At 39.1% G+C, this 13112-nt stretch overlaps 1 protein-coding gene across 3 annotated transcripts in view; it reads left to right on the forward strand.

The window, feature by feature from the left end:
* Positions 1-13112, forward strand: part of arid2 (AT-rich interactive domain 2) — a 44874-nt gene that overhangs the window by 12603 nt on the left and 19159 nt on the right. For all 3 annotated transcript variants that reach the window (XM_082509814.1, XM_082509815.1, XM_082509816.1), the window contains one exon: positions 8718-8851. In XM_082509814.1, coding sequence (XP_082365940.1) covers positions 8718-8851 — 134 coding nt within the window. The remainder of the gene's footprint in view (positions 1-8717; positions 8852-13112) is intronic.

Consider the following 13112-nt stretch of genomic DNA (forward strand, 5'->3'; position numbering starts at 1 on the left):
AGTAAACCACCCTCAGCCTGCGCTGGGCAGCCAACTCCATTAAACCCCAGCAAACATTTCTCTGCAGAAACTTTCACTTTGTGTGTGTTTGTAATCTCAGCGTCCTCGTCCAGCAGGGGGCAGTCCACTCTCATACACTGACACGCACTGGGGGCATTTGGGTAGTTGAGAGTAACTGAAGACTAGAGTGCCCAATCCCTGATCCAGATGTCCGTAAATAACGCCGCGCTAATGACAGTAGCTGTCTGCGCCGGGGTCTGCTCATCACTGCTCGCGCTTTGCGAGTTTCCCCCATGCGGGCGTGCTCAGCCCATTTATTTTGGAGGGAAAATAGGCGCTCTGTGACAACAAAAAAAAAAACATGCACACACTTCCCTAAACGGTTGTAGTAATATTGAGGCAAGCCACGGCGGTTTGTGCTGCCTGGTGGTCGCGTGCTACTGAAGCTGCAAGGGACTGATGTTTCTCTCAAAATGCGCGCATGAGGGTGGGGAAAAAGGGGAAGTGAAGGCACAAGCATCTGCAGCCCATTCCTCTCCCCTCTTCCCATGCCCCCCCCCCCCCCTTTTTTTTTTTTTTTTTTCCTTTCTTCATGCTTGTACTCAGACAGCGGTTGATGACGCTGCAGTCGGGAGTAGGCCCTATCGCTCTCCTGCTCTTCCTCCCTCACTCACTTTCTGTCTCTCTCTGCAAATGAAGGCTGAGTGTATTTATAGTCCAGCGTGTCACCCGGCAGCCAGCGAACGGGGGATTACCTCGGCCACGATGAACTAGCAGAGCCTAATTCAGAAACAGCACTCGCTCGGTGACTCACAGCCACACAAGCTGGGCTTGCCACACTGGTAATACTAAGGTATTTTACTGTGTGTGTGTGTGTGTGTGTGTGTGTGTGTGTGTGTGTGCGTGTGCAGTTTGTGCACATTTTTACGAGGTATTTATGATATGTAAAAAAAGTCTGAATCTGCAGTCACATGCTCATTCGGAACGTTTTTTCTTTTCCATGCAAGTTGAGTGAGAAGTTCCCAAGAATGAGAGGGAATTTGCTTTTGGCTTGCAGCTGCTTCTACCATAGATTTTTAGCAGGTAAAAGTGAGGAAAATGTGTATGTAGCTCATTCATTTGAAATCAAAGTTGCCTAACAACCGGCAGTTCAGGTGCATGGAAAGTGCGGCATTTAAAATTTAAGAAAGCATGCAAAGCCCCCCTTTATGACTGTGAGAGGTGTGCATGTTATGCAAAGACGGTACTTTCTTTTTGTGTGCTTATTTCCATTGTATGTCATTCTTTACTTAAGACTTCAGAGCCCATAAAAGGATGTTTAGCTCCTTTCATTCCCTGCTTTGTTTCTGCAGTTCTAGTGATTGCAGGGCAGTTTAGGAGTGAACATGAACTCTTGCATTTTTGTGGGGTGGGGGAGAAATCTGGTGTGTTTATTGTGTTGCCTTTTCCTTTGGCGAGCTGGAAGCTAGTTGAGTATTTGCATGATTCGGTGCCAGGGTGATAAGTCACACAGTAAGGAGCTTGACTTCACATTTTAAAGAACCGGTTTGAGGGCCGCAGTTGAGGCCGTGCTGGCCTGTTTGTGATGCTGGTGTTGCAGACATTTGCTTTTAGCTGCCACACTCAGGGAACAAACAAACTCTGTCCTAATTTTACGTTAGAGGAAATACTGCCTATATCACCTTGTTATGCAATGAGATAAAGTCAGATCACTCAAAGGTAAATGGGTAGTAGGCTGCACACCCTTGAGAGAGTTTAATTGCAATGGGGCGTTTCCTTTTGATGACACAAAGCACTCCTCATAATAACACCAGCAGGTAATGCTGTAACATAACATAGTTTTAATAAGGGATATGAAGTGAATTTTGTAAATAGAAGGAACAAGAGTGGAGGGGGAGTAGCTGTGTATGTGGATAAAAACCGAAACTACAAGGTGGTAGAAAGTATGACAACTGTAATTGATAATTTACTAGAATGTATAACAATTGAAATTTATAAGGAAAAAGAAAAAAATGTAATAATTAGCTGTATATATAGAACACCTGGCTCTAGTATTCAAGTATTTAATGACTTCATAGAGGAAATATTCTCTAAAACAAATCAAAAAGTTATGTTTATCTGTGGTGATTTTAATATTGACCTGTTGAATCCAAAAAAGCATAAAATGAGCGACGAATTCCTAAACACTATGTACAGTTTGAGTTTACATCCTAAAATAACCAGGCCTAGCAGAATTACACCACATTGTGCCACCTTACTTGACAATATTTTCACTAACAATATGGAAAACAACATTGTGAGCGGATTATTAATTAATGACATCAGTGATCACCTACCAGTTTTTGCAGTTTATGACACTAATTATAAGAAAAATCAGCATGAAGAACAACTGAGATACAGACGTGTAAGGACGGAAGAAACGATGACTGCATTTAAGAACGATCTATTAAATCAGGACTGGGACAATGTGTACAAAGAAGCTGATATTGATATTGCATATGGCATATTTTTAAGAATATTCATGGAGTTGTACGATAAAAACTGTCCAACAATAAAATACAACAGAAAGCACAAATATTCAGATAGACCATGGCTCACTAAGGGTTTACAAAATGCATGTAAAAAGAAAAATACACTCTATAGGGAATACCTAAAACAAAGAACAAAAGATGCTGAAAATAAATATAAAAAATACAAAAATAAGTTGACCAATATTATACGTGTATGTAGAAAGGAGTATTATAGTAAAATATTGAACAACAATAAACATAATATGAAAGGAATATGGGATGTTTTAAACGGTATCATTAAAAATAATTCTGGACAACAAAGTTATCCACAATACTTTATCGATAATGGCAATATTATGGAAAACACTGCTGATAAGGTCAACAGCTTTAATCATTATTTTGTAAATATTGGACCAAAACTGGCAGAACAAATTCCTGAGTCACTGCCATCAGTAGAATGTAGTGAAAACCTGATTGATAGGAACCCTAACTCAATGTTCCTCACATCAGTGGAGGAAAAAGAAATAATTGACATTGTACACATGTGTAAATATAAAACATCTACTGATTGTAATGATATTGACATGAAAATCGTCAAGAAGGTCATTGAAGGAATTGTAGGACCTCTAACATATATTTGCAACTTATCATTTCAGACGGGAAAAGTGCCAAACAAAATGAAAATAGCTAAAGTTGTGCCGCTGTATAAAACCGGGGATAGACGCCACTTCACAAATTACAGGCCTGTTTCTTTACTACCACAATTCTCCAAAATCCTAGAAAACCTGTTTAATAAACGATTAGACAAATTCTTAGATAAATATAAATTACTCTCTGACAGTCAATATGGATTCAGATCAAAAAGATCAACATCTCTGGCATTAATCGAATCAATTGAGGAGATTACGAATGCTATAGATCAGAAACGGTATGCAGCTGGAGTATTTCTGGATCTCAAGAAAGCATTCGACACAATCAATCATGACATATTAATTAATAAACTGGAACGGTATGGGATTAGGGGGGTTGTACTGCAATGGGTGAAAAATTATTTAAGTGACCGGAAACAATTTGTGAAGCTGGGTGTCCATTCCTCATCATGCTTGGACATTGCTTGTGGTGTTCCACAAGGCTCTGTACTGGGTCCAAAATTATTTATTATTTATATAAATGATATTTGTAAGGCATCTGATATATTAAAATTAGTATTATTTGCAGATGACACAAATATTTTTTGTTCTGGGGGGAATCTAAAGGAGCTGCTGGATACAATTACTTCAGAAATGTGCAAAATTAAAAAATGGTTTAACAGGAACAAACTATCGCTAAATCTAAGTAAAACTAAAATTATCTTATTTGGGAATTCCCTTAGAAATGCACAAGTGCAGATTCATGTAGATGGTGTGGAAATTGAAAGAGTACTTGAACATAAGTTTCTTGGTGTGATTATAGATGATAAATTAAACTGGAAGTCTCATATAAATCATATACATAACAAAATTTCAAGAAGTGTCTCAATCTTGAGTAAAGTAAAACACATTCTGGACCACAAATCACTCCACATTCTCTATTGTTCCCTGATTGCACCGTATTTGAATTACTGTGCAGAGGTTTGGGGCAATACTTACAAATGTTCGCTATCATCAATCTTTATATTACAAAAAAGGGCCATAAGGATAATCCATAAAACTGGTTACAGAGATCATACAAATCCACTATTCTTAAAATCAAAAATTCTAAAATTCACAGATCTGGTTCATTTTCTCACAGCACAAATTATATATAAAGCAATAAATAACCTGCTTCCTGACAATATTCTAAAAATGTTTTCTAAAAGGGAACGGGGATACAATTTGAGGGGGGAATTAAATTTAAAACATCCTCGTATCCGTACAACATTAAAAAGTTTTTGCATCTCTGTGTGTGGAGTGAAGCTGTGGAACAGACTAAGTAAAGATATGAAGCAATGTCCAAGCATGGCGCAGTTTAAAAAGCGGTTTAAGGATATGGTTTTTACAGGGTACAGGGAAAAGGTAGAGATTTGATAGGGTGTTCTTGTCTAATATTTTCATGTGTGTGCGCATGCACGGGTTTGTTGGTATGGATATATATATATAATTGTAGGCTGTGTATCCTTGAGGTGTTAATGGGGTTATTGAAAATGTGTATATGTGCGTATGTGTGTATATACGTATGTATGGATAGATAGAAACATATATGTGTATATATTTAAAAAAAAAAAATTACACATAACATATAATGTAATTGCAAGGAGGTATTTCTGTAGTCTATTGATACTAGATAGTGGAAAAGGGGTGGGATTAAATAAGCTTATGCTTCTTCCTGCTCCTTTTTGAACATGGACGTTATTTGGAGTTGTGGTTGCTCGTTTTCCTTTTGTTTGCTTTGTTCATTTGTCTCTTTTAATTCTATTTTTTTTATATACTTTTTCAACATGTTCAAAATAAAGATTCAATCAATCAATCAATCAATAAAGTAAAGCAGTAAAGTGACCCCAAAGGCCTCAGGGCATTTTTGCGTACAGGTCGCATTCATTACGGAAATTTTAGTTGTTTGTTTTGTTTTTTTATGTTTTCCTTTTACTTGTATTGCTTTGAGTTTAATTTGAGCACATTATTTATATAATTTTTTGTTGTTTCCAGTGAAAGCAGGTGTTGATCTTACTTCCATCGTCTCATTCTTCAACTCTGCTTGTAATTTGAAGTGTGTTACATTAATTGACATATTTCCCTTAGTTACTTCACTCTAGTATCTCCCAAATAGTTTATTGTAACACATTTCCCACAGAGACGTCCAGAGTCGGTCACATCAACGTTTTCTCATCCTAGTAGGAGACCCAGTGACACTCAACCCATGCATTTTTAGTTCTTCAACTGGACCAGCTGTGAATCGTCTGTCTGCAACATGCATAACAGAAGCAAGGAGAGTCTGCAGAAACGATGTGGGCATTCCTCAAAGAGACTCTGCTTTAGCTCTAGATTAACTGAATCTGACACACTGCCCTAAATCCCCTCCACCTGCTAGACTTATTAGCCTAAATAAATCACAAAAATGGACATAAAAGCATTCATCTGTAAATTAAAGTAACAGGAAATGTTAAGAATATGTTTTGCTGACAGGACACAGACTGAAATGCTGGGATGATTGCTGAGTAGCTTACTGATGTGACTACAAGGTGTAATGTTAGTTACAGTACATTAGCTTTAAGCATTTATCTTACGTTAGCCATTGTAAACACAGGGGGTCACGGCTGACTTCACAGCAGGAATGTCAACAAAATGCTAAAGTGTGTTTAAGGATGACATGAGAATAATGTTAATACAAACTGAAACTCATTCACCTTGAGTTCTGTGAGATCTTTTAGGTGCTTTACTAAATTTTAAGCATTTTCTCATGTGGTCTGAAAAGGATGATTGCATCATTTGGATGTTATCATTTGAGAATCAGTTATCAGCCAGTGGTTATCCGCTGCAAACGCAAAGTGCTTCCGTACCCGACTCTCTTTGTATCAGCCAGTCTGTTCAGATCCGTGTCGGCAGCCACACTAGTTGCTGTCTTCCTCGTGTAGTTTCTCCTATGCTTGTGGGTTCTTCTTCTTCCAATCAGTGGCTTTTTGCAGTGAGAGATTACTGTGGATGCGGTCGGCTGTATCGTCTAGTAGCTGTGTCTTTAAGGATGGTAGTACTTCAGTGTTGGCACTTTACAGTATAAACCTACTCCAACGCAACTATGAGAAGTAACTACAAACAGTGTTATTTTCTTTCATTCCTTTTAGTTTTACTGTTTGTTTGTTCGTTGTTTTTTTTTATCGGGCATAGTTGCACATGTTTAGCACTATCTGAAAATTCAAGAGTGGACTTTTCACCATGCAAGAGTGTGTGATTATCACAGAGCATTATTTGTGTTGGGGTTTTTCTTTCCTTTTTTTATTATATAAACAAATCATTGCCAGTTGTGCTCTTTCCATCTTTGCCATCACGGCTGCTCTTTTGTTTTGTGGCTTCTTCTCGCCGAGCTATTTAAAGCCATATCACTGAAGGAAATGTGTGTATGAAGAAAAGTTATTTGTTGTTTTTGTTCTCCGACTCAGAGATCCGGATTTAGAAAAAGCTGAAATTGAAAACGGTCTTTGCGTTGCCTCTGTTTCCTAAAGCTTTAGAGCTGGGATGTCAGACTGATTTTACACTGTGGCACACATCGGACCCTCTTTGATCTTATGCGGGCTGGACCAGCGTAAGCTCTCCTTTCTGTCACTGTAAAGAAGTTTAGCGACACATTTAATCCCTCGGGTATTTTTAAATATCAGAAAAAGAAGTAGAAAATGATACCTCTGCTTTTCGACATGATAAAGAAATTATGCTTTGGGCTTAAAGTGTAAGAAATAAATGTGTAACATTATTGAAAAAGTTCTGTTAGCTCATTGCACAGACTGTCCTGTAATAAAAAAAATAGCAAGATTACTACTGTAGTAGTAGTAGTAATCTTTTACTACTGTAAAAGTCATACATTTCTATAGTGGATACTGAAAAAACAGGAACTTTCTGTTAGGGCTGCTCAATTAATCGAATTTTAATCACGATTACGATCTGGGCTTTCAACGATCATTAAAAATGACTGAGCCGATTATTAGCCCCTCCCTCATTTATCCGCGACACCTTAAAGGCCGGTCCGTGAAAATATTGTCGGGCGCAAAAAAGGTTGGAGACCGCTGATTAAGAGGACCCGAGGGAAGCCCGGAAAGCTAAACAGAAGTTATTTGGAGAGGAGAGTGACTGCCGCTGGTTGAAAAGCGAGGTAAAAAAAACTTCAGTGGTGTTGCACACTATTTTATATTATTTTTTAAAGTCATTGTTAACCCTTTAAAGCCGGTCAGAGCAGCACGCTCCGTGTTGTGTAACTATTGTTAAATCCCTGTAGAACCTGAACCGTGTAAGCTAGCGCAATAATTTGTTTTGCATATGAAACCGGAGGAGTTGTACTTACATCTGATGCCATCAGCTTGTCCTAGGTCACGGTTTCGTTCCACATATAGCTTTGCAAAAATTGCATAAAAAGCGCTTGCAGGAACAAAAACATAATATTCCAGAAACACGCTTTGCCGTTCCTATCAGCTGTTCGTAACACTTCCCACAGTGAAACAGACGTCAGCGGGAACTGTCACATGTCCGCCATTTCCTGGCCGAAACCGGAAGTGACGTCATTTTCGCGGAAATTGTAGTTTTTTACTTGTAGGCCTTAAAAGCCTATACTGGTCATGTTTGACCTTTCTGAATAGTTGCTGGGATGCTTAGAACTCAAATTGCACTGCTGGAAATAGTTTATTTTGATGCACCTGCTGTTTTCTTTGCAAATTTGCATCATAGGATTGTTTTTTCGTTTTTCCTGCAGTATATAAAAATTGGTGTATCTCCAAAATAAAACTATGAAGACACTCAAAATAAATTTCCTGTTGTTGTAAACTTTTTTTTGCAACTTTTTTGTATTTAAAGTTTTGAGGGATAAACCTCTTAAATTTCTCCAAGTAGAAATACATGTAAAAAAACAAAAACGATTTTCAATTTTTTTGTAGTTTATTGCACTTTTTTGCAATTAATGTAGTTACTATGGACTTAATGCATACATATTATTAAAATATGGGCTATAACCGTTGCATAGCAAATTGAAATGCTCCCACAAACGGCACTACAACATGTAAAAAAAAATAATATAAGCTCTGGCGGACTTGGTTCTATAGTAGGTCTTAAAGGGTTAAATAAATATCGTCAAATAATCGCGATCTCAATTTCAGTGAAAATAATCGTGATTATCATTTTTGCCATAATCGAGCAGCCCTACTTTCTGTCATTTAATTGTTGCATTACGCATTCACTTTGTAGCATGAATGGGTGGAGGCCTTTGTCAGCAGGAAAAGAAGTATAACTTATGAAGATGCAGTTAAGAGTAATAAAGTTCTCCTTCACATTTTCTAAAGCAGTCCAGTTAATCTGAAATTTTGTTTGCCCTCATTCTTAGAACAGCTTCAGCCAACAACTAACTTAAAACTCTAAAACATCGACTTCAGCCCTTCTGTGCTCTCAAAAATCTGCCCGTGTGCATAAAAAAAAAAACAACCTTGCACCTTGAAAAGGAAGTAGCTCAGATGTTTGCTTATCCTGTTTTCCCTCTCTCTCTCTTCCCGCCGCACAGATACTTGGAGAAGTATGAGAAAGTCCACCACTTTGGCGAGGATGACGAGGAAGCGCAGCCAGGGAATCCCAAAGCCTCTCTTCCAATCGGTGCAATTCCCAACTCTTATAACTACCAGCAACACATTGTATCAGGTAAAGTCCTGTCTGTGATCACTGTGTTTCTCTGTCACGTCTGTGTCACGTACAGGTGTCCAGTTTCTGCTTGCATACGTTTTCTTTCTCACTTGTTCATTTCTCTGAAGTTCATCCCGTCTGTGTCTCGGTCTCTCTCTGCCCTTTGGCTAACTCAAGCACTCAGTCCTCACACAGGCATGATTGCAGCAGCGCATCACTTCATCAGCGCTGGGTGTGTGCAACAAATGCAGAGCTGATCAGCCCTCAGGTTAAGCATATGCACAGAAATACGACTCTGCCATTTGTTTCTAGGATTTTTGTTTTCATCACTTGAATTTATTGTGACGAATCGGAGAGCTTTGTCTCCGATAGTGTTAGATGACACACTGTGGTGTGTTACAAATTCATGTGAGCTTTTCATGTTCTGGCATCAAGCAGGCTTCATTTGCTCGTTCTGCTGTGGAGGTTAGAAACACTAATGAGCTCATGTGATACAGCCTTTTGTAAAAGGTCTAATTGTAATTTTCTAGTTTTAAACGTCTGAGCCTTTAAGCATGCGTAGGGCATCCTTATGTGTGTTTCTCGGCAGGCAGCTCTCCCTTCATCCACAGCCTTTGTGCTTTACACAGATGCCAGATCCACCTGCTAAGATGCAGGGTTTTTGTTTAGACTGGGTCTGTTAAGGCTCAACTATACCTCAAGTCCACCAGGATCCACTTGGGTCCGTCTGATGTAGAATTACAGTGATCGCCAGACTTAACGCAGATGACCTCGTGCCTGGTTGTTTTCCTGACTGTGGATAATTTACATTATAGTTCAACTACCCATGGCAGCAGACTTTGAATGGTAGGAATGACTGCTCAGCCATTGAATAACCAGGTGTCGACGACTGCATATAATCAAGACTTTATACTCTCTGCAGTCCAAATACTACACAGGAAACCCCCTCAGTCCTGATTCTCCTGGCAGGGTTTGCTGTAGTATATTACAGGATTTCAAACACACTGTGTTGTCTCTTTACTGCTATGTGTAGTTATTCAGTGAAGGTCTATTCTTTGCTAGGAAAAGCCAGACATTGGTGTCAGCCCAGTTCACCCCACACATAGACTTTGCTTGGCTTGGCTGCACAGGTGCGTGAACTGTTCTTAACGAGTGTATTTGGTGACTTATGTAGTTTTTGGTCCAATTGAGAGAACGGACCGGCTCGCCTGCCAGGCTGCTCTTGAGGCGTAGCTCAGTCTCAGTCTTTCAGTTACTTCTTCAGACAGTTGGCGTCTGCCTTGTTAACCTCTATCTGCAAACCTAATGACATCTACCAGCCAGTCACTGTTGATCTGTGATGGCTAATCAATTTGTTGCTGAGAAAGATGGCACGATGAGAGGCTCAAAGACTCTAAAATATGAGTGTTTTTTTTTCCTTTAGAGGTTGACTAGCGATCTAAGCATGATTGGTCTGTGTACGAGTAAAACCAAAGAGACCAATTTGCGTTATTTTAGCAGAAATCTGCATTTTGGTCTTGTGTCAGGATAACTAAAGTAAACGACCTGTGGGATAGTCGAGCCTCTCTGCTGTTGGTCCAATTCACGACTCTGCTTTATTGTACTTTTCATTTAATCCCTTTTGTTACACAGTGACTCATTTAATTCAGATTTCACCTTGCTAAGTGCTGCTGTGTTTGAGCTGAGCCTGCGAAGCATGCAGTGATTTGTCTGTGCCTTTTTCATTTTCTTGGAAGTTGCTTACACACACCTAAGCGTTGACTAATTATTTTTCAAAGCCAGGCATGCAGCCACTTTCTTTACAAAAAGCAGCCCCTGAAGAGTCCCATTATATTTCACACAAAATGTTTCTGCGTATGCATCCAAGGCCGGCCTCTTGTCTGTTTTGTCAGGCGGCGCTCACACACACACACAGTGTGAGATATCCATTAGCCTCACAACGTTGTAGAGCTGACCGCTGGGCTGCTCTCAGAGGTAATTGACTGTCCTGACAACAGTTATTGATGAAGGGAAGAGGGAAGCACTTGTTGGTTTTCCCTTTGCCTCACTTTAGATTAGAGTCTCCAGCCTTTCAGTCGCAGGCTCTTTCCTTGCTGCCCGCTGAGCTAATTGACTCCAAAACACGACCATGGAGGGGCAGAAAACACGACAAATGGTGGTGAACTTAACTGCAGCTTGTAAGGTTTTTTTTTCTTTTTTCCCCCCCTTCCACCTTCATTCACTAGCCAAAGAACAGTTACTCCCCCATAATACTTGTTGTACAACACTTTTATTCCTGCTTTTTTTCCCCTAAAGCTTGTGATTGTAAGTATTATGTCGTATTGAGCGGTGATGATTCACTAATTCTGTGCTTGTAATACTCAAACGCTCTTGCATGCCCTTGGCTCAAACCATTAATTTTAAATCAGTTGTAATCTGTATGATGGAAGGAGAGCTCATGATGACAAAGTGTAACAGTTCTGCGTAGCTTTACGGCGACTTTTATTTTCGACGCCCACACTTTTTATGCTTGTGGTTCTCTCAGCGTGTTGTTTTCACCATTAAAGGTCGAAACAGCAGCTGTACATTCACCTAACTTTAAGCAGCACACAAAGATGGTATTAACCTGACCACCACAGAGTTAGAGCTGCAACCACCAATTTCATCATGGCTTCATTGTTGGCTTAATTTCTCAGGTTTTGCCTATAAATACATTAGCACTTAACTTACAAATGAATTGGAAAATATTTTCATCGACACATTTGACAAGTTGTATATTTAAGAAGAAAATAGATTACAGAAGATTAATGAGTTCATCAGTTTGTTGCTCTGCTAATTGCAGCATTAAACAGCCCATGCGGTGATTTCCATGTCAGTCATGTCTGTTTGAGGGACTAAAGATGACAGGCATCCGGTATTCATTTGCTCGGTGCGCACAGAGATTTCTCCATATTCTCTTAAATCTTTTGATGGTATTTGCTGTAGATGATGAGATGATCAAAGGCTTTGCAATTTTATGTTAAGGAACACAAGTGTTCTACAATTTATAGACAGTTTTTTGCAGATGAGTGGAACTCTGGGTCTCTAAGATGCTCTTTTTATACCCAGGCATGTTGCTAACTTGCTGCCAGTTAATCTAAATAGTTGCAAAATCTTTGTCCAGCTGCGTCTTTTTTGGATATCTTAGTTTTCTAGCCTTTTGTTGCTGCCTTAGAATTCTTTTTATCCCCATTAAATGGTAAAACATCTGTTTAAACATGTTTTCTTAGTTCTATTGTGAAAACATTTATGGGTTTATGAGCTTTTTAAGTCATTTAATTGGTTTTATTTAAATTTTTTTTACATCGTTCCAACATTTTCAGAATTGGGTTTAAAGAAGCTATATGAAAATAAAGTTTTGAGCCTAAAAAGAACAGTAAAAAACGTAGAGCCTGTAAAAGTACCGTCTGTTGCCCAAATGCAAACTATGAGCTCTGTTTCCACAGACTAGGGGGCTCATGATTAAAGGGCTCTGCTTTTAGAAACTTTAGGAATCACAAGTAAGTTTTAAGTGTGAGAACTATGTGCTCTATTAGGATAATATGGAACTATGAGGCCTTTTTAAGGTGGCATGAATGTTTGCCGCCATGCACCAAACTCTTTGGTTTGACGTCTGGCCCTCAACGTTTTGGGAATCATCTTCGCAAAACTTGAAGTTGAGACTTTTGACAGGTTGCTAGCATGCTTGTAGGCTTGGCACATGGTCATCTTGGCTATATTATTTAAGAGTCGTAGCGATAAATGTTAAATGTGCATTTCTTTACCTTCTTTTATGAGCTGATTTAGAATTTTTGTTTTTATTTAAACATTTTGACGCTGGTTGTAAACTCCAACATTTGAAATCACGCCATCTTTGAACATTTAACTGCTGTAAAACTGATTTAACACAACAGATTCCGATTAGACGCTGCCTTCTGATTCGCTGCTAGGCCAGTAACAATTAACAAGGCTGCTATTGGCTGGTGTTTGCAATGTGTGGCTGATTTATCAGCTGCCAGTTTCCATCATGGCAGCAAAGCTTCGGCACAAGTGGGATGGCCCTCGTGTTATCATTGCAACACTTACTGAAGCTACCATAAAATTGTTTATGAAGACCGATATTAGCGTCCCGTTGGTGTGATCATGAAACCCCTTACATACATACTTGATGGCAAGAAGGTATCTTTTATTCACAGTGACACTGATGTGTCTGCAGTGAGCGGATACTGGCTGATTTTTGTGCACTGCCTCTGGTAGATCTTTGAGAAATGAAGCCCATTTG

The sequence above is a fragment of the Aulonocara stuartgranti genome, assembly GCF_965226115.1.
Source record: "Aulonocara stuartgranti genome assembly, chromosome: 17".
Taxonomy (NCBI): Eukaryota; Metazoa; Chordata; class Actinopteri; order Cichliformes; family Cichlidae; genus Aulonocara; species Aulonocara stuartgranti.